At 39.3% G+C, this 27,323-nt stretch overlaps 1 protein-coding gene across 1 annotated transcript in view; it reads left to right on the top strand.

Annotated features, from left to right (window-relative positions):
• DESI2 (desumoylating isopeptidase 2) overlaps positions 1 to 23,429 on the top strand; it is a 43,391-nt gene extending 19,962 nt beyond the window's left edge. The window contains exons 2-5 of the mRNA XM_043923520.1: positions 9,323 to 9,395; positions 11,996 to 12,089; positions 13,589 to 13,730; positions 21,710 to 23,429. Of these exons, the coding sequence (XP_043779455.1) occupies positions 9,323 to 9,395; positions 11,996 to 12,089; positions 13,589 to 13,730; positions 21,710 to 21,943 (543 nt within the window). The 3' untranslated portion in view covers positions 21,944 to 23,429. The remainder of the gene's footprint in view (positions 1 to 9,322; positions 9,396 to 11,995; positions 12,090 to 13,588; positions 13,731 to 21,709) is intronic.
• Positions 23,430 to 27,323: the final 3,894 nt, after the last annotated feature.

Genomic DNA, 27,323 nt, shown 5'->3' with positions numbered 1-27,323 from the left:
GCTGCTAACGAAACATCGTAGATTGGGTGGTCTATGTAAATCAGCAACATTTATTTATCTGGATGCTGTGAAGTCTAAGGTCAATATGCTAGCATGTTTGGTATCTGATGAGAGCTCTCTTCCTTGTTTGCAGACAGCTGCCTTCTTGCTGTATCCTTATATGATCTATTTTGGATTTTTAACTCAGTAATTGAAATGTCTTGTCCTAAACACCTTTCGGGAGGAATAAAGTAAATTACTTACTTTTAATGCCATGAACAGTGATTTTAGTTTTTAGGGGAAACAGTCGTACTTTATACTTATATCATTTAGTATGCCTTTTAAGGAAATCAGATGCAGACTCTAAGTTATTATATTAAATGTTTTAAGTTCCAGACTAGGGAGATAGCATTTATCATAGTTGTTGCTTTCAAGCAGGAAGCATAACATTTTATTAAGTTGATAAAACAAATCACTGACTAAAATGAAGTTTAATGAAAGTTCTCTATCAGAAGAACTCAACATTTTAACATATGACTGTAATATAGTATAGTACAGTCAGTTCAGTTCTGTAGACAATGCTTTAGAAATAATAAATGGAAATATTTAGGCCAATTTTTTGCATTGAAGCAAGATTGAGTTCAAAAGTAACTGCTGTTATTTATGTATTTATTGCTTTCCTGTATATTTCAAGATGATGATTTTTCTGTGAATTGCTTCCTCTTTTTATGTTAATACTCTGGAATATTTTGATAAGCCTTCTAACCCTCGGTGACACTGGCAGGTGTCAGAGGGAGTTAGGCATTTTCTAGTGGTCCTTCCTTGGCCCTCTTCTCTTCATTTACATGCCATCTCTGTGGACTTAAGTTCAAGGCTGTAAGGTCCTAACACCAAAGTGAGATTAGTTCTCCAGTCCTCTGCTCATGTCCTTCTTGAATATATAAGAACCCTGTAAAACCACTGCCTTACAGAGACCTTTTACTCAGATCTGTACTTCTCAAGAAGATAAATAATTGCTTATAGGTACCTTAAAGCAGAGTCAAATTAACTCTGCCATTGTTTGCCATTCAATTTAGTGCGTCACTGCTCTTGGTAATGTGACATCAACTCCCAAATCTTGAAAGTTCTGAGAATTAACAGATAGCCAGAACCAATCTGCTATTTACATGTGCTGCTGCTGCTGCTAAGTCGCTTCAGTCGTGTCCGACTGTGTGACCCCATAGACGGCAGCCCACCAGGCTCCGCCCTCCCTGAGAGTCTCCAGGCAAGAACACTGGAGTGGGTTGCCATTTCCCTCTCCAGTGCGTGAAAGTGAAAAGTGAAAGTGAAGTCGCTCAGTCGTGTCCGACTCTTCCCGACCCCATGGACTGCAGCCTACCAGGCTCCTCCGTCCATGGGGTTTTCCAGGCGAGTACTGGAGTGGGGTGCCATTGCCTTCTCCAATTTGCATGTGTATCCAACCTTTTATCAATGTGTAGAACAAAGTATAAGGGAAGAACCCTACCAATATGTGTTTGCTACCACTAATACTTAATGTTCGTTGTAGGTCAAGCGCTCTTCTAAGTACTTTATACGTACTGATGTATTTAATCCTCATGGTAGTCCTCTGTGGAAGACTTTATTTATTTATCCCCATTTTGTAAATAAGGACAAAGAGGATGGGTATCTTTCCCCAGGTCACACGAGTAGTAGATAGTGAAGTGAGAATTTGAACCAGGGGTGTGAATTGGAATCAGTGTTTCTTTTTGAGACATTGGGAACCTTTAAAAGTTATCAGATGTCAGGGTCAGGGAGGGATAGATTGGGAGTTTGGGATTGATACATACACACTATTTAAAATAGATAGCCAACACAGACCTACTGTATAGCATCGGGAACTCAATGTTGTGTAAAATAACCTAAAGGGGAAAAAAAATTTGAAAAAGAATAGATACTTATATGGGTATAACTGAATCACTTTGCAGTACACCTGTAACTAACCCGTCATTGTTAATCAACTATACTCCAATATAAAATAAAAATTAAATTTAAAAAAAGTTACCAATATCTGTGAAGAAGTCAAGGCAAAGAACCCCCATCTCCTGACACTCAGCCCCGTGTCTTTCCACTATAGTTCAAATGCTTCAGCACTGTTCGTTGTAATGCTTGGATCAGCCTTTTTCTATCCAAGCAGTAAACTCTGAAGTAAATTCTAAGATAATAGAAACAACGTTCTTGTGATCCAAACTGGAACACAGAAGTGTTGTGAGCTTTCCTGTTGGATCCTAAGGGAACGATAGTGTTAGATGAAAATGACCAAATAGCTTAGTAGATGGTTGACATGGACATGTTGTGGTAACTCCGATGTTGTTTCATGGTTTGAGAGAGACTGTTTTGTGGTAGCAGCTGGCTCATTTACTGTTTTCCTTTGGTATATTGGGAACAGTTTGAGAAGAATCACATTGTAAACCAACTTTAAAATGAAAGCATCTGAGCTTCATTTAATTCCTCAGGGATTATATGGTTGTCAGCGTTGGGTAAACTTGAACGTAAAGCTTCCTTTGGTGGATCACCCACAGTGTTCCATATCACTCTGCCCTCACAAAGCCCTGTGTGGGAAACTTTCTCTGCGGGGCTGGCCCCAGTGTCATTATGTATACACCTCTTATCCCAGCTTCTGCAGTTGTCTCAGAGCAGTATATTCAACTAGTCTCTGAGTACTGGTTATACTCTTAGACTTGGACCCAACTCTAGAAATAAAAGTGGTCTTTTCCCAATTCAAATAAAAACCTAAGCCTTTAAATAAAATTGTCCTTTTCCCCCAAGTATGTAAGTTTAAAACTTTTGGCATCTGCTGCTACTTAGACAGCAAAATCATTGAAGACATGTCCAACAGAAATTAACAAAAATCTTGCTAACATCCAGTCGTGTCTAATTCAGCAGCTTGGTTTGTTTGTTTTTCATGGATACATGGTCCTGGCTGTGATTTCATGTTGCATATTTATAATACATCTTCTGTTGGAAAATATCAATGTTTTATGGTTCTACAAAAGCATGAATTTCCACATAGTGAGTTTGAGAAGCTCTGTTGAGCTTTGTGAGATTTTTATTCCACAGATACCTTGTGAACTGTTTCAGCAGTGGTAAGTAGGTAAATAATTTTTTAAAGACAAAGGATGGAAATCAAGTTAGAGGAGCATTGAGAAACACTGCTATTAAAAATCTTAAACTGTGAGATGATAATATTACTTCAGCATGTCCCCACAGCAAGTCATTTTAGGGAAAGTTTCACAACTAAAATCATTCAGTAAAAGACTGAGTCCTTATATACAGTTAGCTCTCCATATCCACAGATGCAGGGGGCTGCCTTTACCACGCCATTTCAAATAAGGGTCTAGAGCATCTCGCACTGGGGAGTCTGTGGGGGTTCTGGAACCAGTCCCTCACAGATACTGAGAGATTGCTGTGCTTGTTTTGTTTATTTACAGTTATATCATGCATCTCCACTTAAAATAGGCATCCTCCATATTGTCTGCATAGCCTTGGCAGGACTTTGAGGCAGAAGGACTTGATAAGGCTTGCTGACCTTGAATTAAACGCTCGTCTCCCACAGGCAGCCTGCCCAGTTTTTAAAGAGTAATAAGCCTTCCAGGCGTGTTCTCTAATAATAGAACAAGGAAGCCCTAACAGAAACAGGAACATTTGGAGAGCATTTCTCACTCTTGATGGACTCTCTGTGGAAGGTTTACCCTCTTTTTCTTTGCAGTCCATTCAGGAAAAAAAAAATTTTTTTTAATCACATCAAGGAGAAATATCTAATTTACTTAATTAATTTCTTCAGTAATTTGCTGCTGTTCATAGATGAGAAGTGGCTGACCAGAATACATATATATATATATATATTTAGAATTTGGGGGTTTTATTTTTTGTTTTGTTTTCTGGTTTGGGGGGGCATGCCGTGCAGCTTGTAGGATATCAGTTCCCTGACCAGGGATTGAACCTATGCCCTCAGCAATGAAAGCAAAAAGTCCTAACCACTAGACTGCCAGGAACTTGCCAGTTTTTTTTCTGTTCTTGATATGTTATTTGTTTACAGTCTGTTTTTCACATGTTTTTAAAGGCAGCTATCTGCCTTCACAGATTAGGAGTGCAATTAGGAAATTGCAATTGAAATTAGGAATGCAGTCTGTAATTTGAGGAATAACCTAGTTAAAAGGTTTTTGACTAGGAAAGGGGCCTGGCAGGGCCCTGGCAGTCCATGAGATTGCAAAGAATCAGACATGACTTAATGACCAAACAACAAGAGTTCAAGAACTAATTGGACCATCTTTTGGGTTTTTCATTAGAAATGTTTTAAGGTAGCTAATAGTCTTTTCACTTTGGGGGGTGTGGGCATCAAGTCCCATACTTATAATATGTATATTTTATTTCACTTTTACTAAAGTTTAAATTTTGGATTATTTCGTAGAAGAAAGATAGGAAAATGGAAACTTTTTTGTTCAAGAATTTCTTGGTTCTCACTTTGCTAACAGAGAGGAAATCTTTGTTATAATGCCAAATTCACTTTTTTAAAGGAACAAAGTATGTATTCTGAACGAAATTTTGTCCTTGGAGGATTCATGATATTTATAGAGGAGTTTTTGTTTAGGTTGGCCAACTGTGGAAATTATATACTCTTCTACCATTTGGTACAAGTTAGTAGATCTCCTACTTCTATTCCTAACATTTTTAAACAGTTTTATTGAGCCATAGTTCACTTATCAGACAGTTTGCACTTTGTGTACAATTCAGTGGGTTTTAGGGCATTCACAGAATTGTACAGCTATCATCCCATTCAATATTAGTCATTTTTCATCACCTCAGAAAGAAATCCCATACCCATTAGCAATCACTCCCGATTGCTCTGCAAACCTCCCAGTCATAAGTAGCCACTAATCTATTTTCTATCTGTATAAATTTACCTATTTTAGGCATTTCATATAAATGGAATCATACACTGTGACTGACTTATTTCACCTGGCATAATGTTTTCAAGGTTCATTCAATTGCATGCATCAGCAACTTCTTTCCTTTTTGTTGAGAAATAAGGTAATACAGGTACGCCACACTGTTTATCTGTTCATTAGCTGAGGGACGTTTGGGTTGTTTCCACTTTGGGCCTATAGTGAAGAATACTGCTATGAACATTGATGGCAGCTTTTTATATGTGTTTTCATGTGTTTGAGCATAAACCCAGGAGTGAAACCCTTTCCATTATTCTTACCTGGAGAATCCCCATGGACAGAGAAGCCTGGTGGGCTACAGTCCCCGGGGTCGCAAAGAGTCAGACGCAGCTGAGCAGCTAAGCAGCAGCAGCATGGTTACTCTGGGCTTACACTTCTCCAAAACTGCTGTCCCATTTTACATAAGTACAGTGGAATATTACTCAGTCAGTAAAAAAGAATGAAATGCCATTTGCAGCAACATGATGGACCTGGAGATTATCATACTGAGTGATGTCGGACAAAGACAAATATCACTTGTATTATATACAGAGTATTGTGTGTGTGTGTGTGTGTGTGTGTGTACATGTATACAGAATCTAAAAAAAAACTTCTTAAAAAATTATAAAATAAACATATTTACAAAACAGAAACAGAGAATGAACTTATGGTTACCAGGGGGCAAGAGTGGAGGAATAGATTGGGAGTTTAGGATTGACATGTACACACTGCTCTGTTTAAAACAGATAACCAACAAGCAGGTGGCTCAGTGGTAAAGAATCTGCCTGCCAGTGCAGGAGACAAAGGTTTGATCCCTGATCCTCAATCCTTATATTCCTAGTTTGTTGAGTGTTTTGATTGTGAAAGCTTTGGATTCTTTGTCCTTTCTTCTAGAGATGTGGTATATTACATTAATTGATTTGGGGAGATACTAAATTCACCTTCCATTCCTAGAACAAATATCACTTGGTCATGATGTATGTTCCTTTTTACATGTTGCCAAATTCCATTTACTAGTATTTTGTTGAGGATTTTTGAATCTGTATTCATAAGAGATTGATCTGTAGTTTTCTTATGAAGTCTTTGTCTGGTTTTGATGTCCCAATTAATGCTGGCCACATAGAGTGACTTGGGAAATGTTCCCTTTTTCTTCTGTCTTTTGAGAAGTTTGTGAAGAATTAGTGTTTTTGTTTAAATACTTGGTGTGTGGATGCTCAGTAGCTTCAGTTGTGTTGGACTCTTTGCGACCCTATGGGCTGTAGCCCACCAGGCTCTTCTGGGATTCTCCAGGCAAGAATACTGGAGTGGGTTGCCATGCCGTCTTCCAGGGGATCTTCCCAACCCAGGGATTGAACCCGCATCTCTTGCGTCTCCTGCATTGGCAGGCGGGTTCTTTACCACTAGCGCCAAATCACCTGGTTGTAGACTTTTCTTTCAGGATAGCTTTAAAATGACCAATTCATTCTCTTTTCTTCATTCTCATTAATTATAGATCTATTGTACTCTGTCTTCCCAGGAATTTATTCTCTTCATTTCAGTTATCCAATTTGTTAGTGTTATCCAATTTCATAGTATTATTTATAATTGTTTTTGTAAGGTCAGTAGAAATATCTAGTCATAGATCTGTAGCTAGTAAATAGTTATTTTAATCCAGAAAAATAACTCTTACCTTTGGGGCCCTTTCTAGGGATAGAAGATACTTGAAATGCAAAGAACTGTTGAGTCCCTCATTGTTAAACATCAGCGTTAATTCCTGCCTGGCACAGAATATTGAGACAGAGCCTTTGGGAAACAATGTTAAGAGTGGTTAATGTCTACTTTTTAATAGTGTTCAAAGAAATATCTCTGGGCTAAGAAATCCTTTTCCTAGCAGCTTGCAGGCTTCGTATAACCTTGAGCAGAAACTGTTGACCTTATTGTCCAACTTTCTGTCTGAGTGGAGGTAACACTACCACACTTGCAAAGCTATCAGGTATTCATTTTTCATTACAGTGTCTCAGCAGTTCTTAAGAAGCCTTACATAGGTCAAATCTCTTTATGGTAAACTTTAAAGGACTGACCAAATTTTTAGGTGATGGATTTCTCTCTCATTTTTAGCTTCTCTCATTTTATTGATTTTCTAATTTATAGAATGTGTTGAAACATATTCTTTTATATTTAGAATGTAAAGTCTTGAATGCAGGGAAGTTTCAGACTAAAGTAGTATATATAGTATATATACCCAGGCAACATACAGAAGTGCTATAGAAGAGATTATTTTCAACTGTGAAAGAGCAGAGAGTAAAAGATTTCTGAGTCTAGGATTCCGCACTCTGACAAGTACATTCCCATCCTAAACCTGTGTTAACTCTTCTGGCAAAAGTCATTATGCAGGGTTTTTGTTTTTGTTTCTTCATGAAAACCTTTCTCTTAATAAAATGGTTAGATTCACATTATAGAAATCCATTATAAAAGCACTTTGAGAAAGCTATTTACTGGTCAACAAAAGATAAATTGTTAAAATTAATAGTGATATTAAATGTTAAATGCAAATAAATGTTCAATTTGCTAAGAGTTTTTAAATCTTTTGATTATTGCAGACAACTATTATGTATCTCTCTCTTTTTCAAAAATATTCTATTTTGAAAGAGAGGCGCTCACACCATAAAAAGAGAAAAGGTAACTTTACATAGGAGCTGTCTGCATCTAGAACAAAAACCTGTTGGTGCCATTGTTAAGGAAGTTAGATACTAGACCAAATTATTGGTTGTAAACAATGTAAGCAATGAGATTTCTCAATTGGAAAAGACAGTTTAAGTCCTGGAAGTTGGCTGTCAGGAAACCACTGAACAAATAGACTTGGGTAAACATTTTTCTAATTATAAAAGTTAGTAATATACATAGTTCATAAAATTGAGAAAAACAATCTTGAAGTGTATGGAGTCAAAAGTGAATATATTTCTTTGCACCCCTTTGTTCACACCCCCATGCTATATCTGCTCCACTCCCCCAAACTGTTAACAGTTTGATCTGTAATGCTTCAAACTTTCTTTTGTTGTAATTAGTGGTAGTTTTGTTTTGTTTTATATTTAGCTTGTAAACATATACACAGGACCTATTTATTTAACTTACAAAAATGTGATCTTGCTACAGATAATGTATTATGACCTGATGTCTTTACTTTGTGTCTTAGGTGTATTTTTAGTGCCCTTTTATAGTAACTCATTCTTTTTAGTAGCTTTATGATAGTTCATCATATGGATTTACCATCACTTAATGTAACCATTCTCCTACTGGTACTTAGATTGTTTCCAGTTTTTAGTGCTATAGATAACTGAAGTTAATATCCTAGGATATCTTTCTGCATATGTTCAAGCATTTCTGTAGACTGGCTTCCAGGAGGTGGAATGGTTAATTAATTGACGTTGATTCACATTTGTGCAGTATCTTCTGACATCCTTACCAACGCTACATATTAGCAATGTTTTGTATATTTGCCAGTCTGATGGATCTTCAAGCTGGTAGGGAGTTTCTTAGCCATTCAGTGGTTAGACTCCGTGCTCTCACTGATGAGGGCCTGGGTTCAATCCTTGGTTGGAGAACTAAGACCCCACAGCCAAGTAGCCAAAAAAAAAAAAGAATGGTAGCTTATTGTTTTAACTAGCATTTTTCTGATTACTAATGAGATTGTTGAGCTTCCCTGATAAAGGGAAGTAAAGAATCTTCCTACAATGCAGCAGGCCCAGATTTGATCCTGGGTCAGGAAGATCCCCTGGAGAAGGAAGTATCAACCCACTCCAGTATTCTTGCCTGGGAAATCCCATGGACAGAGGAGCCTGGTGGGCAGTCCATGGGATTGCAAAGAGTCAGACATGACTGAGCAGCTGTCACTTTCAGTTCACTTTCACTTTGACGCAGGAAGGTATTCCATATGGTATGCTGCTGCTGCTGCTAAATCGCTTCAGTCGTGTCCGACTCTGTGCGACCCCATAGACAGCAGCCCACCAGGCTCCCCCATCCCTGGGATTCTCCAGGCAAGAATACCGGAGTGGGTTGCCATTTCCTTCTCCAATGCATGAAAGTGAAAAGTGAAAGTGAAGTCACTCAGTCGTGTCCGACTCTCAGCGACCCTATGGTCCTCCGTCCATGGGATTTTCCAGGCAAGAGTACTGGAGTGGGGTGCCATTGCCTTCTCCGCCATATGGTATGTGGCACAGTCAAAGGCACAGAGATAAGATTGAGTGTGCCGTTATCATGGGAATTTCAGAGCTGTAAGGAAGATACCAAGAAATAGGGTTAGGAAGGCCTAAATATTCAGTAAAAGATTCAGGAAATAGTAGCTTCCTATAAGTGGATTTGAATTATAAGTGAACAAATATACTGAATCTTTTCTTCCCCTCTAGTACTGGATGAACGAATACACCTCTTCCATCGGAATTGGAGTTTTTCATTCAGGAATTGAAGTATATGGCAGAGGTATGTGTGCACACAGTCTAAATATACTTTCTGAAGATTTTTCTCATTTAAAGGGGTTGCAAAATCATGACTGTAGCTCTTCCCCCCCCCCCTTTTTTTAAGTGCCATGCTTTATTGTAGAAAGTAGGAGAAAATCTCCGCGTATTTGTTTATACTGCATTTTGGAAAAATGCCCAAAATTGAATGTGTTTGAAGAGAAAGTACTCCAAAGTACACACGTGTATATTGATTTAGTTATCTTTTATTCTATATCCTGTGTCTTAATTAATATTTTCCTTTTGAGATTTTTATACCATGACAGTTTTGCCTTAATCTATATTGACCTTCCTAAGAAACCTTTCACTTTGAAAAGATACTATGATATAAATAATCATTTTGGTTGGAAAAGGATTGGCGCTGGAACGTCAATTTTGAAATACCAATTTCCTGAGGGAATTTCAGTAACTTGTTTTTGTAGACCTACAAATGTATAGTTATAAAGTTTAAAAATATTGCTGAGCAAATCCTGCCTTTGAATACATGTTGCTTTTTGCTTAAGATGATGGCCTTTGTCGTTAACTGAGCCCTTTTTATTCTTTATTACCATTCATTATGATAAACCTAGCTGGAACCACTCAAACCAAGCAGCTCTGTTTCAACAGCTTTTTCCTTTGTTCTAATTCTCTCTCTTGGTACAAGATAATCCTGACCATGTTTTAAGTAGAATGTTCTTCATAAGACAGATCACGTTGCTGATTTCACCAAGGTTGTAATAATATACTAGTTTGAATCATAAGCTCATCCTATAGCAGAAATGCTCTTATTTGCTTCAGCTAGGCAGTCTTTGTGACCTCTTAGATTATGCTACTGCAGTTTCCTCCCAATTACCCCTGAAGACTACATTTGTTGTTGTTTGGTTGCTAAGTCATGTCTGCTCTTTGCAACCCGGTGGTACCAGCTTAGCTAATACAAGGAAAAGGCTCATTGACTTACATGTGTCAGTGTGGTGTTTTGCTGTCCCGTTTTTATATGCTAAATTAGCTTCTTCCAGGTGCAGTGTACCATATTAAATATTGGCTATAAAAATCTGCCATATAAGCTCCATTTTACTTGAAAGACTGCATCTGCTAGAAAGCAGAGGGGTTTGTGTTGAGGGTTCCAGTGGTTGGTGTATTGACACAGGAGAAATTGTAGTCTGTGGGCTTGTTCCCTGTTTGATGTGGCTTTTGCCAAAGTTGCGTGAATGTTCATTTTTAACTGAATTTGAGTGATATGTTACAGTTTTTAAAGTGCCATCGATTTTGGAACCCCATGACCACACTACTCTAAGGTAGATTGGAGCATGGGGCATCCATTTTTCAGGTGAAGAAACGAGCTCAAACCTGCAGAAAGTCATACGGCTAATTAACAAAACTAAGACTTGAACCCAAGTATTCTCATATACTAGTCCATTATCCTTTTATCTGCCTAATCATTGTTCCTATTCATAAAATGACTTAGGAATAATTAGAAACATGGTTCAAAAGAGCAAAACCAGAACCAACTGCATCCCTAAAAGTGAATTATTGCTTCTTGAATAGATGAATAAGTGGGCCTACAATTTTACTATAATTGAGAAAGTTAAAAATCAAAATATGATTTTTCCATGTCTAACCTTATCTACAGTGTTTTATAAAGTTCTGTTATTAAAAAGTTGTATGTTTCAGAATTAAATGCTTTCTTATTCTGCATTATTGTTGTTTCTTCTGAAAGATCTGAATCAAAAGTAAACTTAGAATTGCCTTATTCTTTTCCATGCTTTGTTCTAAAACCTTTAAGATTATATTTAATAAATTTAAGTGACAGTATTAATTTAAGCATTTGTTTAGAATTCTTTAAATAAGACTACTATGATTTTCCACTTAAATATCAAAGCATCTCATACCATAATTGTCGCCAGAAATTTTATTTCCTTACTGATTTGAAACCATTCTTCATTTTCATTCTGGATAAGAGTTTGTATCTAATCAGTCTGGATGTACATTCACTATAATACAAGTTGCTGTCTCCTAGCTTAAGGATGTGCTGTGGAGTGTGTGTGTCTGTGTGTCAGTGGTAGTGTATGTTAATTTTTCAGCTTATTTTTTCTTGAATGAGGGGGACTGAATTCCAATTTTCTGTTTCCTAATGTTTCATTCTTAATCAGAGATAAACCAAGAGTCTTAATCCCAAGAACCTTGAAAACTCATTGTTATTAGACAGTTTTTCCAGTAAAATGCAAGTTTGAAATTTGACCACTTTAATTTTTAACGGCACATCACTGAACTGACCACCTACGTACTCTGGCGTTATAGGGAAACAGGAACTTCTTTCTCTTTTGAGTGTTAGGCACTCTCCTCTAGCCATTATAAAGTAAACAGAGAAGTCAGAATTACCTTTGAGCATCTTTTATTAGAGTTTCAAGTCTTGCGTCAACTGTTCTATACAAGTAATAGCTAAATGAGATATTTGTGAAAGCATTACTAAATTTAAAAATATTTAGATGGTATCATTATTATCTTCATCATTTATTAAATCTAATTCAACATACTGGTTAAATTTTATGTGATAAATACTAAAAATCATGAGTTTTCTCTTTTCAGAATTTGCTTATGGTGGCCATCCTTATCCCTTTTCTGGAATATTTGAAATTTCCCCAGGAAATGCTTCTGAACTAGGAGAAACATTTAAATTTAAGTAAGTAGGGAGGATAATTTTTATTACACTGTCTTAGGTGCCAAAACTTGTATTCAGGCATACAGAATTCATTCTGTAGATTAAAAAAATATAGGAAGTTAAAATGTTTCTTCAATGTTGTTTTAGTTGCTAATGCTTTAAAAACAAATCTAAGTTGTGTAAAGATAGTAATCAGCCAGATAAAGTGCCTGAAAGAAGCTAGTCTGTTGCTCTTATTGAGGACCCATGAAAGTTATTTTGTCTACTTTACAAATGTTTTTATCTTGATGTAAGATTCTGCTTTAACAGACTTTCCTATCTAATGATTGCTTCCCTCAGTCTCCTGTTTGGAGGGAGATGGAGGAAAGATGAATTGTGACCTACCTAACACTCTTAAAAATCTCTTCATTTTCCCAGTGAAAGGGACAATGTTTATAAACTTGAAATAACTAAAATAATCTGAATAGATTAGCCGAGAAAGTATTGTTAAGGTATTATATGCACTGATAGACCTAAAATGTATGGATATGAGTGTACTCGGGAGCCTTGGGAGTAGTAAAAAGCACTGAAAACCTACTGCTAATGCTAATAATCAAATTGTCGTTCCTTAATTAAGTTTTATATTTAAAGTGATATTTAGAATCTTAGTTTCAAGGAGCTTTAAAGAAACTTCTAGGCCTATAATGGTTGCCAAGTGAAAATAATGAAATGAGGTTATAACACTGAAATTCAATATAAGGCTATACCCTTTTATCACTACTAAGTTAATGGTTCTCTTAGCCTATAACCAATTTGAAATATTTACACACGTAAGTGCTATAATGCCAGCCTGAATCCACCTGTTAGGTCTCCCATTTGTCAAAACTCCTAGATAAAAGGATTTTCTGAGTGTTGTCAGCTTTCTTGGATTCTAACTTGTATCTGACTAAAATTGTACTCTCTGTTGAATAATGTCTATCGCATTTCAGGGTAGTAGTTTAGGAGCGGTGGGGGGTTGATTTGTTTTTTGGTTTGGTGTATTGTTTAGAAGGGGTTTGTTTTTATGATGCCTTTTTTTAAATTAGTCATTTGACAGTTGACTACAGCCCAGTGGCTGACAACTTAACAGATGATTTTTAAGTGAGAATATGACCAGCCATTTGATGGCAGCTGTAATTAAGCAAGAATATTTGCAGCATGAATCTGGTGCTCTAGTAATGTAAATTCTAATACAATAGTAATAAAAATAACTGTGATATTACATTTTTAATATAATACTGTTTAATAAGGGAAATGACTTATTTTGCATTTGTATTATTTAGAAGTGGTATACCTAAGAGTTTATTGCTTTTAAAAAGTAGAAACTAAAATAATCAGATTATTAAAATACCTCATTTACTTTTTAGTCATAACATTAACCCTGCTTTGTTAAACATCCATCATAATATTCCTGGAAATAAGCATTTCTGGAAATAAGTCTTTAAGCATGCCTATAATATAACTCACACAGCTATATTCTTTTTTTTTTTTTTCTCTTTAAGAGAAGCTGTCGTTTTAGGGAGCACTGACTTCCTAGAAGATGATATAGAAAAAATTGTGGAAGAATTGGGAAAAGAATACAAAGGCAATGCCTATCATTTGATGCATAAAAATTGCAATCACTTTTCTTCGGCTTTATCAGAGGTAAATTTTATTCTAAAAGTTCTTCAAATAAATAACATTTACTCATATACTTACTGCCCCACTATATTTAGCAAGTTATTTTTTCTGTTTATTTACATTATGTAATATATGGTATTTTATTTCTTTTCTGTGACTGTTTCTTAATAGTGACCTTTCCAAAGTTGGTAACTTTAGAGTCAGCACAGTTTGGGGTTTTTTTACGTTATGCATTCAATTTTTTAAAGTATTTTTATTTTGTTTTGGAGTATAGCCGATTAACAGTGTTGTGATAGTTTCAAGTGAACAGCAAAGGGATTCAGCCATCCACATACATGCGTCCATTCTCCTCCAAACTCTCCCTCCCGTCCAGGCTGCCACGTAACATTGAGCAGAGTTCCCTGTGCTGTAGGAGGACCTTGTTGATTATCCATTTTAAATACAGCAGTGTGTACATGTCCATCCCAAACTCCTTTACTATCCTCCCCCTCTCCAACTCCCAACCATAAGTTCATTCAGAGTCAGCACAGTTTTAAATTATAATTCTAGTCATGATCTAGCAAGTGTGTAGAGTGAGCACAATAATGAGTCGCTTCTTATTCTAATTTATTTTATTACAGCTTTATATTTTCACTTAAATTAATGCCAAGGGGATTGGGGGAAAAAAATTATAAAAAAGTAATGCCTAAGTGACTTCCACTTCTTAGCCAATAGGATTCCTCTTTTCCTAACTTTTAGTTGCCAACTTGAACTTTTTTCTGGCTCTTACTTATTAGTAAGTGATTCATTTCTCCTATCTAGAAATTTTACTCTGCCAGTCATCACACAGGTACTTACTGCCTTCCCAGTTCTTGGGTGCCAAGCAGAAAACCTAAAGTAGATCCAAATTAAAGGACCTTAAAAAAGAAAATGGAGGGAAGAAAGTTAAAAGATTATAAAATAAGGTCTGGAGAATTAAATCGCGCTTGAAACCGCTTCCCAGCTTTCTGACACTTAGCAGATGGTCACAGTGGCCACTTCGAGTACCACAGGAACGGTGAAATCTGTAAAGGAGAATATGGGCTGCAGTTTCAGTGACCTTCTCTGCAGAGCTGCTTAGCTAGCTGGCCCTTTCACTGCCCTCCTGGCTTCCACAGCAGAGCTTTCAAACAGGGCTACGCACACTGTCGCTGTCCCTCTCCAGTTGTTTTCTGAGGACCAGTGGCGTGTTTGTAACATACACGCCATGGATGTTGACTGAAGCGTGTTGGAGGTGTCCCCAGAAAGGGGCTTGTCCTCCATCGGGACCATCTGAAATTGAGCTGCTGACCAGCTCTGTATTTCTCAGACAGAGACGTTGCATTCCTGACTTGGTGATTATTGCCAAAAGCTGCAGGTTAGGGGAGAGCACATCGCCAGGCCTGTGACCCCTCCGCCCTGTGACCACCCCTAACAGAACTTACTCTCAGCCCCATCTTGGGGCTGTTTCGGTGCAGGCCCCTTCATGAGTATCAGGGGTGAGTATCAGAATTCATTGCAGTTTGCAGCAACGCAGGGCTCACCTAACTCTGCTTTTCTCCACCCTGTCTCCTGGAGCACCCACCTGAGTAAGGTAGCTTGATTACCACATGCAGCCATCCCCAGAATCAGAGGGATCTTTTCTAGACCATTCTCTAGATAAATGACCAGGAGGAAAGGAGGGGTTGGCTACATAAACCCATTTTGAAATTTTCTGGAAATTCAGAATTTAATCCTGACTGATTGCTAATGTAATGCATCTAGCTGGTTAAATTATATAAAAATGTTTCCTCTGAAAACTCTTCTGTTTCTCATATATACTTCCCTTCCAAATCCAAACAAAAGGTCTGGGGGAGAGTAGGGTATTCTTTTTTTAATATCAACTTACGATTGCTGAATGTGACATACTGATTTTGTAACAACAGCAGCAACCAAAGAAAACCCTGGCCCCTGAGGAGGCCAGGATGGGTGAAGCCATTAATAATCTTTTCCCTCTCCCTGAGGAAGAACTTTTCATTCTGCCTGCCTCAGCTGCTGCAGGCACCTTGAGTTCAGACAGGCCGCTGAGCTTGTGATCACAGTGACAGCATTGGATCAGGGAGAGCGGAGCGTGGCCCTCGCTCCTGCCCTCCGCGCACCGAACATGAGCAGATGTCTCCCACACTCACGAGGCTGATAACCTCGTGTCGTGGACAGACAGACAGAACTGCTTGGAACTGAGTGCCTTCAGGCTGTTCCTCTGAAACCAAGATCTAGCTCATTTTTCAGACTAGATTAGAAACCCTGGAGCAGAGGGCCCTGTCCATTTGGGCTGCTGCGACAAAATATTGTAGACTGGTGGCTTGTAAACAATAAGAATTTATTTCTCCCAGTTCTGGAGGCTTGGAAGTCCCAAGTCAAGGAGCTGGCCGACTTCAGGGCCTGGCGAAAGGCCTGCTTCCTGGCCTCCAGGCCGCCTTCTCTCTGTGTCCTCAGCAGGCGGAAGCAGTGCAGAAGCTCCCCCATCTCTTCTGTAAGGCTGCTTACACCGCTCCTGACCTGATTACCTCCCAGAGGCCCCACCCCCAAATACCAGCACAGTGAGGGTTACAGTTGCCATGAAATTTCGAGGGGATACAGATGCTCTGTCTGTAGCAGGCCCATGGTGCTCCCCACAGTGAGAAACACCTTGAGGGCCTTGTTAACCCTGTGCTGCCTGACTAATGTTTGCCCTGCTTAGAGTGCCCTGACATCGTAAGCTTAGCTTCTAGTGGTACCCTCTGGTGTTTTCCTTCTTCTGGGCACACCCTGACTATCCTGACATTGCTTCAGCCCTGAAAAGCTTTCAGGTCGGCTTCAGCTTACTGGCCAGCATTGTGCAGTGCCTAAATGGATACCTTAGACCAGATGAAGAAAGCTTATACTGAAACTTAAACTTTGATGGTTTCATGGAGTTTCTTTCAACTGGCTAAGTCTGGCACCCCTCAAGAGTGCAGCTGAGCTCAGCACTTCAAGTTGGGCTCAGTGCTGCAGGGGGTCCTTTGATCATTTCTGCTGTGACAGCTTGGCTGAGGGGTGAACGGTGCCAGAAAAGTTAACAAAGCAGCCCGGAGACTGCTGTCCTTAAAAACGCCTGCATGCAGAGTCATCCTTGGCTGCCTCTGAGAACTTGGTTTTCGGGAGGGTCCCACCTGCCCCAGACTCCCGCAGGTTAAGGGCTCATGTGCCTGAACTGTCTGCGTGACGGTGCGCCTTATGCTAAAGCCCTGCTTTGGTTCTGGGAGTCCACAGTTTTAAGTGCGTGCTAGGGACGGGGCCTGTGTGACCAGGCCTATATAACCTGGATGTTAGGTCTCTCGTGCTCCCCTAGAAGTAAACATTCCACGTGTGTTGCCACAGCTGCTTCTCCCATGTGACTCCACGATGAAGAGGACCTTTGAAAGCTTGTGCCTGATTTCCTCTGGACTTTGCCCTGTGCCTTTTTTCTTGCTAATTTTGTATTTTTTTTTACCATAATAAATCATAGCTGTGAATACAGCTATATGCCAAGTCTAGTGAGTCCCCTCAACAAATCATCCCGATTTGCCTGATAGAGTTCCCTATCATTCTCCAAAGGTAACAGATCTTTTCAGAATGTAGTATAACTATAGATTTCCACCCCCCCCCCGCCCCAGATTTTAAAATAATCGATATATTTCAGTTCAGTGCAGTTACTGTCCTTGTCCTGTTTTTTATCAATGGGATTCTCTTTAAGTCAGCTTCTGAGTCTTTTGATATGCTAATTTTTAAAAAAATTTTTATTGGAGTTTAGTTGCTTTACAACGTATGTTAGTGTCTGCTGTACAGTGAAGTGAGTCAGCTACACGTGTACACATCCCCTCTCTGGGTTTCGTTCCCATCTAGGTCACCACAGAGCATTGAGTCGTGTACTCTGTGCTATACGGTAGGTCCCACTAGTTACCTGCTGTGTACATAGTAGCGTATATACGTCAGTCCCAGTTCATCCCACCCTGACCTCGTTCATCTTTAGTAGCCTTCTTGGTTTTTGGTATAATGAAATATTCCAGGCTCATCTATGTATTTCCTACCTCAGAACTGTTTCCTTCTAGTAAATATTTAGAAATCTTAATCTGGGCATTAGGGTTGCTCCTTGCTAGTGCGTTGGTGATAGTTTCTAGATTTTTTTTTTTTCCTGCAGTAGACAGAGCTAGGACTTTTTTTTTTTTTTTTTTTTTTTTTTTTAGGACTTTTTTTTTACAGATTCGTTTCTCAGAGAAGGCAATGGCACCCCACTCCAGTACTCTTGCCTGGAAAATCCCATGGACGGAGGAGCCTGGTAGGCTCCAGTCCATGGGGTTGTGAAGAGTGGGACTTGACTGAGCAACTTCACTTTCACTTTTCACTTTTGTGCATTGGAGAAGGAAATGGCAACCCACTCCAGTGTTCTTGCCTGGAGAATCCCAGGGATGGGGTCACACAGAGTCAGACACAGCTGAAGTGACTTAACAGTAGCAGTGGTGTTTCAACTTAAAATTCAGGCTATAGGATTTTTACTTAACCTTATCAATAGTATATCTGTACTTTGCCATGCCAGGTATAAAATCCCGTTTCTCAACAATAACATAATTACCCATTCATCTTAATCCCTCTATACCTAAAGCAACCTTAGAGGAGTAGTATAACCTCTGCCACCAACAATATGACTACTGAAAAGTAGAAGTTTTTTGCAGTTCTATTTTTATAGTATCGCTCAATAAAAGTAACAGTGTTTTATAGTTAGTTGAAATAATTTTTTTTCTTGTGTGGTTATGCCACTAGTTTGCTACACAGGGTCCTTGTTTCATTGATCCTCTTTTTGGTTGGGGGGTGCTTTTTTGTTTAATTTTGTGTTTATAAAGTCTTTTCATAGTTCCACAGTCAAATGTGGGAGAAAGAAAAAACAAAATGTGTTCATAGCTTTCTAACTTCTCAGTATCCACTCCCCTCCACCCTTCTTTCTTGGCCTCTAGAACTGTAAGAGAAAAAAGTGGGTTGTTTCAGCCATTGAGTTTCTGATAGTTTGTTCACGTTGCCCCGGGGAACCAGTACAGATGTTGGTGCCTAGAGACGGGCCACCACTCTAACAATACCTTTACCAGTGTGCAGTTGGTTTTAGAATTAGGTGATTGGTAAAGGCTGGAGCAATAATGAGTTTGATAGAAAAAACCTGGATTACCTTGAACAAACTTATTAGAAATATTGAATATATAGATATTAAAGGTGCTGCTGGTGAGGGCTCAGAAGGAAATAAGGAACATGTTATTGGAAACTAGAGGAAAGGAAATCTTTGTTATATAGTGACAGGAAGCTTCACTGAATTTTGTCCAGCAGTTTTGTGGAAAGCAGAACTATAAACATTAAACTTGAATATTTAGCTGATGACATTTCCAAGCAAAGTGTTCAAGGTATTCTTTCTGCTTAAGCACAAAGGGAAAAAAAGAAATGAACAAAGAAAGATAAAATGAAGAAAGAAAAGTTAAGCGACAGAGGAGTCAGAACTTAATGATTTGGAATTGTTCAGCCTGTCCAGGTGGAAAAGATGGTAAAAGTAGGGGCTTTTCTGTTAGGAAAGCATATTGTAGAGAGAAGGCCCAAGGGTGTGACTGGGTAACTTGCTGCTGCTGAAGAGATTAAAGATTCAACTCCTGGATCCTTTCAACCATCTTGAGAAATCAGGGATAGAAATGGAATCTTCCAGGAGAGATCTATAGAGGAACCTCATAGCTCGTGGAGTGAATCCCATGATGTACACAGGAGACTCAACATTTTTGAGGTTGTTATGTTAGTAGAAACACTGCCAGCTTGAAATAAAAGGGACAGAGAAAGGATAAAATGAAAGATGACTCTTGGATTCTATAGGCAGGAAACAGGCTTGTGAAAAAGGATGATTTCGTGGGCCCAGACAACAGAACTGAGGACCACAGAGGATTAGTCCCAAGCCTTGTAACCTAATGGAGGTTGTCCAGTCAGATTTTGAAATTGCTTAGGACTAATAATTCCTTCCTGCCTTCCATGTTCTCCCTTTTAGAACGGGAATGTGGATAATTTACTCTGCCTATCCACCATTATATTTGGGGAGCATCCTATACACACTTTTCTCTACTTTTTTTTTTTTCGCTTAACATTATAGCATGGAGTTTATTCTGTAACAGCTGAATGATCCTCCTTGTTTGGATGTGCCAAAATGTCAGTTTCCTATTAATGACATTTGGGTTATTTTTAGTCTTTGGCTATTACAAACAGTGCTGTAATCAATAACCCTGTGCATACCTCTTTTCAGTAAATTCTTAGTAAGAGAGATTACCAAATTCATGCTTAAATGCAAAAGTAATTTTGTTATATGAATCAAATATTTTTTTATCACTTTTCACAGTAAGAAATATATTTTATATCATGATCTAGATATGTACACATAATTAAAACAAGGATCCAAAAAATAAAATAAAGCAAGTATCACAGATACCCTATTATCTTCAGTTTATTTCATTTTAAGAATTCAAGTTACAGTGCTAAATGACCTACTTATGAATCTTGACTCAAAGGTTAATAAAAGACATTGGCTTGACTGAGGATCTGCACACATTTTCTGAAAGAGCCACATAGTAAATATTTTAGGCCTGTGGACTACTATTCCTGGATTCTACTCTGTCTCTGCCATGGTAGCCCAAGAAGCATAGGCCTTAAAAAAGTGAAGGGGCATGGCTGTGTTGCAGTAAAATTTTTATTTCTAAAAACAGGTGGCTTTAGCTTACAGAACTCTGTTTTAGGTTAATCTAGCCAGCCCTGGATGTTGAGATGAAGTCAGCTTCCCGTGAAGTACATTCATACATGGAGAAATAAAATCAGGATTTAGGAAGGAGAATGAAGAAAACCACTTGGATAGTCAACAATGGCTTGTTACATTAACCTAACTATTCCTAGTCACCACTTCTGTGATGACCTTCAAATATACAAATCCCCCTAATTATGTCTTGGGTGTAAAATGTAATGGAATACTTGTTTGCCTGTGTTTTTTAGAATAAGCAGATAGGAATGGAATAATACAAGGTCATTGCTCAGCTTTCCCCCAGATCTACTTCATGCACATTCTTCAAGTATGTTTAAGTACTGTCTGCCTCTCACGGCTTCCAGGCAGTGTAATCAAAAATGATCAAAACTTTCTACTTTCCCCCCAGTGAGACCACCCTCTAGCTTTGTAGTTAAGACAGAAACATAGTGTTTAAATGAAGCCATTAAGGCATAGGGCTAAAATGTCACATTGCTTGATTACAGGTGCCAGCTTATTTACATTTTAGCTAATTTTTGGACATAAGATACTTTGAAACCAATGAAGCTAAACTAGCTGATACTTCACTTCTGGATCATAATTATAATGATTATAATCTTTGACATGATTGGAAGCAACACCACCACAGGGACAATAAAGCATGGCCTAGTTAAGCCCAGTTTCGACTGTGGAAGGAAAGGAGGGTAATAAAGTTAGTATTATAAAAGACCTAGTTCATACCATTTGCAGTTGGAAAAAGATGAGGCTTACAAGTTCTTTTTTTTTTTTTTCCATTTATTTTTGTTAGTTGGAGGCTAATTACAAACAAGTTCTAAGGATAAGGATGAGAACTGCCTGGAGCTCCTGTTACTTGAATAATATTTTCTTTCACACATCTTTTCTTCTGTGTTCAAAATACTTCTACAAGCATCTCCAGACAGTAAAGAAAGGAACCAAATGGAATTAGCTTGATTTTATAGATGTAAAAAATAAGCAGCTTAACAAAGTTCTTCAGAAAGGAAGGGACAGAGCTGACCATAGGGAGACCCAGGCCTCTGAGTTAGGGACCGGCTTGTCATCAAAGGCTGGAGGTAACAGCACCAAAGGATATGGAGCAGTGGCTTTTCTGCGGATCCGCCTGCCTCCCTGACCCTCCACTCCTTGGCAGCGGACCAGATAACCTCAATCTCTCACCTAATGCTACGCTCCTTCTCCTTTGTAGATTCTCTGTGGGAAAGAGATTCCTCGCTGGATCAATCGGCTTGCCTACTTCAGCTCCTGTATACCTTTTCTACAGAGTTGCCTCCCAAAGGAGTGGCTCACGCCCGCAGCCCTGCAGTCCAGCGTCAGCCAGGAGCTCCAGGACGAACTGGAGGAGGCAGAGGACGCTGCAGCCTCAGCTTCCATGGCCAGCACCACCGCAGGCTCCAGACCTGGGCGCCACACCAAACTATAACTGTCTCCAAAGTCACACATTCAGGACTGTCTGTGGCAGTTGACTATCACTAGAGAAAAGTAAAAGAATAAACGTCCTTTGGATATTTTGTATGCAAAGATGGCTCTCCCCCAAATCCCAGTTTTTCAGCTCAGGATTATATTTGTAATCAAAAACAAAACAAAAAAAAGAAATCACTTGGCGCAGGAGGGAGAACTTTGTATGAAGCTGCCCTCTGTTTTTTTTACCCACTTGTAAATTTGGATTTACTTCTTCTGTTTTATACAAGCTCTGTTAAGTTATGTTTACAGTATTTTGTATCACTGTTTACAAATCTTGCATGGACTCCTGCCACCATGAAAGAAGAAAATCATGTCTTCAGAACTTAGGCAGGTAATCTTTGTACACTTCTGACCCTTGCCCGAGCTACGGCACACGTGATAGGCACAGAGGAAGGTACTCATGCAGTTAGAGGCACCATGACCTGCCTGAGAACTGTCTTTCAGGTTTGTCTTTGTTCTTGTCCCCCTTTGGGCACCAGGATGCACTGAGTGAAGGAGCACACAGCCCTGGGGGCTCAGGACCTTGGTCTGCGTGAGAGGCGCCCGCGGTGCTCCAGCGCGCCTTCCTCTCCAAGTAGCACATCGCCCAGGGTCCCCGCTGAAAGGTTGCTTTCATCCCAAATATCCGTCCACCTCCAGGGGGTGGTGCACTCTTGTGTCAGTCTGGCTTTGATGCCTCTGATTCTGTAAGTAAGATGTTTTTCGTTAAAGATATTCTTGCTGGCAACAAGTGTTTTTGCACATGCACTGGGGGGGCTTCATTTTTATTTTAGTATGTATCAGTATCCTCCCTGCACAGGATTTTGTACATGGGGCAGGAGTATCCTAAGTGGTAGCCTTCTGAGTAGCAGTGTGAGTTGACATTCAACTGCTTTTAACTGTTCAGGCTACTTTTATACTACATCTTGAAAACTAGAGTCTAAACGAACACTTTCTGAAAAAGTGAATACTTGGATATTTTAAGCATTTTATGTTCCCTACCAGAAAGACTATTAGTTTGTTATGGGAGTAGTTTCACCTCATAATAGAAAGCCTAGTCTCATTGACCTCATGTGGAAAACACATATTTATGTGTCTTAGACTTCCATCTTTTTCTGTTCTCCCAAATGTATGTGTCTTACATGACCTACTCTAAAAATGAAGTTGTCACCCCAGGTATGTCCTCATTAGCAAGGAATCTGTCTGTTCACGTCTACTCCCAGTTTGACCCTTGGATGTAAGAGCCAAGTCATTACATGTCAGATTCAATTTTTCTGCCTTAAGAATGAATGTCCTATATAAAATATTGGATGCAGTGTGTAAATTATCCAAGGCAGTGACTTCAGCTTTATATATATTGTTAGTTTTAAAATCATCTACATTTATTTAAACTTCTAGATGGGATTGTTTGCTATTACTCTTTGTAAAGATACATATCTTTCAGTAAACTACATTTTTAACTTTTCCATAAGCTGATTTTGAGTCGTTTTATCAAATAAAGCACACCCTGTTCATAGGGAAAATAAACCTTGGGTTTGACCTGAGGAAGATGAAGCCACTTAACCTAATCACGCTTTTGACTGTTCTGCTTCTGGAGAGGAAAGCCTTTATGAGTTATTCTCAGTTCTTTGGGAGGGGCAGAGCACTTGTTTTAAGAGATGGGCCAGAAAGGAATATATGATCTTTATGAGACGTTGACTCGGTTCAGGTCTAAAAGTGAAATTGAGAATAAAATGCAAAGACTCTGATAGGGAATCAGTTCACTCAAAGAAGAGTCCTGTCCTAACCTAAAACTCAGGTTAGTGATAAATGTTTAGTGCAGTTTGCTTGGGATATATTTTTTTTTTTTTTAATTTGGTGGATTCCAGTTTTTTTCTTATCCATTCAAAATGTACACGACTTTAAGTCCGTGCTGCTGACAGCCGTGGAGGAGTGGCCGTTGTTGAGGCGCTTCTCGGTGAGCAGCCAGGAACCTCCTCCTTTGCTCATCCAGATTCCAGCACCTCCGCACACAAAAGATTTTATTGTGATTTTGTTGTATTTGTTTTCATCTGCAGCAACTGGGGTTTAAAAATAGTGTAAAGGGTCTTAGTAAAAATAAATAATGGCCTAAAAGGCCAATTATCCATAGAATCAGCAGATGAAATTCTGGACATGAGATTGTTGGCAGTCTAATTGTACTTGAGGTTGAGAAAATAAATGTCTTTAGAAAATCTCATTTAAGTCCATTTGTTCACTGCAGTTCAAAATTGAGGATGAATTTAATTAACTAGCATTTAGCCACCTTCCCTTGCCCTTGAAGGAAAAGCCTCTTGTTCTCAACCTGATCTCTGTTAAGAAAAATCCTATATAAAAAATCAGGTCATTAAGATACATGTGATACGATGGCGTCAGATGTTCTCTCTGTAGCTGTAACCAAGTGAAACTCATTTCTCATGGTGGGTTGGGCAGTAAAAGTGTTAAAGAGGGTCGGGAGCTGCTGGTTTCTGCTGTTTGTTCTCAGTGCCCTTTGGTTTCGGTTTTTTTCTTTTTCTCAACCCTAAGAAGGGGGCATCAGTTTTGGAAAGCGCGGCCTGTGGCGTGGTAGAAGGCGGTGATGCAGCAGTACAGAGAGCCTCCACTTGATGCCTGAAATCCAGCCCACTGTTGCTCTGACCCACAGCAATAGTGCAAGTTACCTTCACCAGCATTTGTACAGAGCAGGGAATTCTGGTTTTCGCCAATTGATAGCATTGTGTGTATGAGGAGATTCAACCCTACAGACAGCTGCGGGACTCTGTATCCATGGCTTCTTTCCATCACAAAACGGGTAGAAACACGTTCACTGCTTCAGGGTTCTAATCTGTGTGTCGTCTAATGGCTCCATTTCTATAAGATACTCTGTAATTTTGATACATGCTGTATTTTCTTTCAGTGACTAAGTTTAAAAGGCGTGGGTTCTGTTCAGCAAATTGGCCATACTGCCACTGTACCCCTTCCCTTCAGTATGGTTTAGCAGCTCAGTCATTAGACTTTCATTGTCTACCCAGTCAATATGCATCTTCACTGTTTGAAAGGTGTTAACAGCAGTTGGAGAATCTTCATGAACCTGAAGATTTATTTCTTGTGAAGTTGAATGCAAATGTACTGTCATTCATAGTGTTTATATGAAAAAATACCAGGAATCTTCACTTTTGCTACCTTGATATAGCATTGGGCTATCATGTTAACAACATTGAAATACATCAATTTATTAAAAAATACTTTTATAAGAAATGTTTTATAGTGCTTTCTGACCTCCAGAAGACTGAAAATGTTATATATTTGTGGGGGGGTGTACTGTTTTTATTTACATTTTTTATTTTTATTTTTTTTGTTTATACAGTTTTAAAAGCTACACTCTATTTACAGATTACAGGTACTTCTAGATGGGTGGGGATAAAGGTCGGGCCCCCGCTATCCCTGAACACACTCCGCGTCTAGAAGCACCTGGCTCTGTCCCCGCGTTGGAACAGTGCATTCTGTAGTCTCTCTTACACCCAACAGGGAGATTATTTGTAAAACCCAAGAATCCCGTCTGCTCTGCAGAGACATAGTCCACCCTTCTCCATTGTATATTCCTCTTGTATTTGCTTGTACTTTTACTCCCATGTATTCCTGCTGAACTTCAGGTCCATGGACCAGCTCCTTAACAGTCAAAGCATAACCACACATGCTCCCAGGCAGCAGTGCCAGCCCCGACTTCTGGCGGATGGAGGCAAAGCTGGGGAGGGAGAATATGCCCCCTTGTCTCCGCCAGGAGTGCAGGGGAGAGACCTGTGGGGGAATGGCCCCCACTGTCCCTCAACACACACTGCCCATCTAGAAGCACCAAGCGAGCAGCAGCCTGGGTGACTCTGTTCCTAGTTTCTTGCAAACCTATTCTGCTCTGCACCTCCAACCTGACCCTTCCCCCGTCTTCATTTTGTACCTAGTCCCTCCACAAATTCAAAAACTTACAAGTGGTGGCTCGGGCTTCCCTGGTGGCCCAGTAGTTAAGACCGCTTCCACTGCAGAGGGTGCAGGTTCAATCCCTGGTTGGGGAACTAAGACCCCACATTCCGCGTGATGCAGCCAAAAAAAATAATAATGGTGGCCGTTTATGATCTGTCAATGCCTGTTCACTCTCTGCTAACTAGGAATGATCTGCAACTCATTTGTTCTCAAGGACAGAAACCAAAGGGGAGCTTTCCCCCAAGTCTAAATAGGTTTTTAATAGACTACCAACTCCAGTCTGGTAAAGCAACTGGTCTTACCTGTAGAAAGGATGCCAAATACACTGAGGGACAATGGTCTTTACTCTCCCATTATCTGCTCCCGAAGTTCTCATCACCCAGATACTGACCTAGTTCTCAGGGTGCAGAAGTCTGTGCTAATAAAGAAGAATGCTCCGTGCTATGCATTGCAAGAGGTCGATTATAGAGGCAGGCAGCCACTTACTTCAGTACGGATTCTGAACCCAGAGGACTGCTGAGCCCTCTCAAGCTTGTCTCTCTGATCGTTTCCCCAAAAGGAAGATCCTCCCAAAGAGGATTATGCTTTGTTCCAGTGGGAGGTGTGAATAGTTTGCATCTTGTCAAGGCCAAGGGGAAAGCTAGGGTTAAGCAAGTGTGTGTTTAGTCGCTCAGTCATGTCCAACTCTTTGCAACCCCATGGACTACAGCCAGCCAGGCCCCTCTGTCCATGGGGATTCTCCAGGAAAGCGTACTGGAGTGGGTTGCCATGCCCTCTTCCAGGGAATCTTCCCAACCCAGGAATCGAACCCAGTCTCCTGCATGGCAAGCAGATTCTTTACCAACTAAGCCACTAGGGAAGCCCAAGTTGTTAAGCAAGGCCTGCTCTCAGTTCCAGCTCAGGAAAGCATTCATCTCACTTTGCTGTACGGTAAAAACTAACACAACATTGAAAAGCAACTCTACTCCAGGAAAAAAAAATTTTAATAAAAATAGGCCCCAAAATACGTGGCCTCGGCTAAAATATGGATTTGAATTTGCTTTTAAAAAATGTAGACATATTTGTAATTCCACCACACTGTTTATGTCAATAAATAATAACTGTGATAAAATATTTCCTTCAGGGAGTAAGAAACTAATAGGTCAACAGCAGAGAAAAATTGTTAAATACCAGAGAATAATGACCTAAAATACATTAAAGCTTGAGCTGAACATGCTTCTTAAATAGTTAATGTCCAATATTAAATGTTTTATTTAATTGCCCATTGTTTGATAAATATTAATATAAAATATTAAAACCAGTGACCAGTAAGATAAAACAACATGTATTATTTTAAAATGTATTATAAATATTATAACCCGGGTTGTATGTATATGCTTTAAAAGTTT

Source organism: Cervus elaphus, chromosome 14 (genome assembly GCF_910594005.1).
Source record: "Cervus elaphus chromosome 14, mCerEla1.1, whole genome shotgun sequence".
Lineage (NCBI taxonomy): Eukaryota > Metazoa > Chordata > Mammalia > Artiodactyla > Cervidae > Cervus > Cervus elaphus.
The sequence above is the reverse complement of the archived record's forward strand: the minus strand, read 5'-3'. Positions and strand labels throughout refer to the sequence as shown.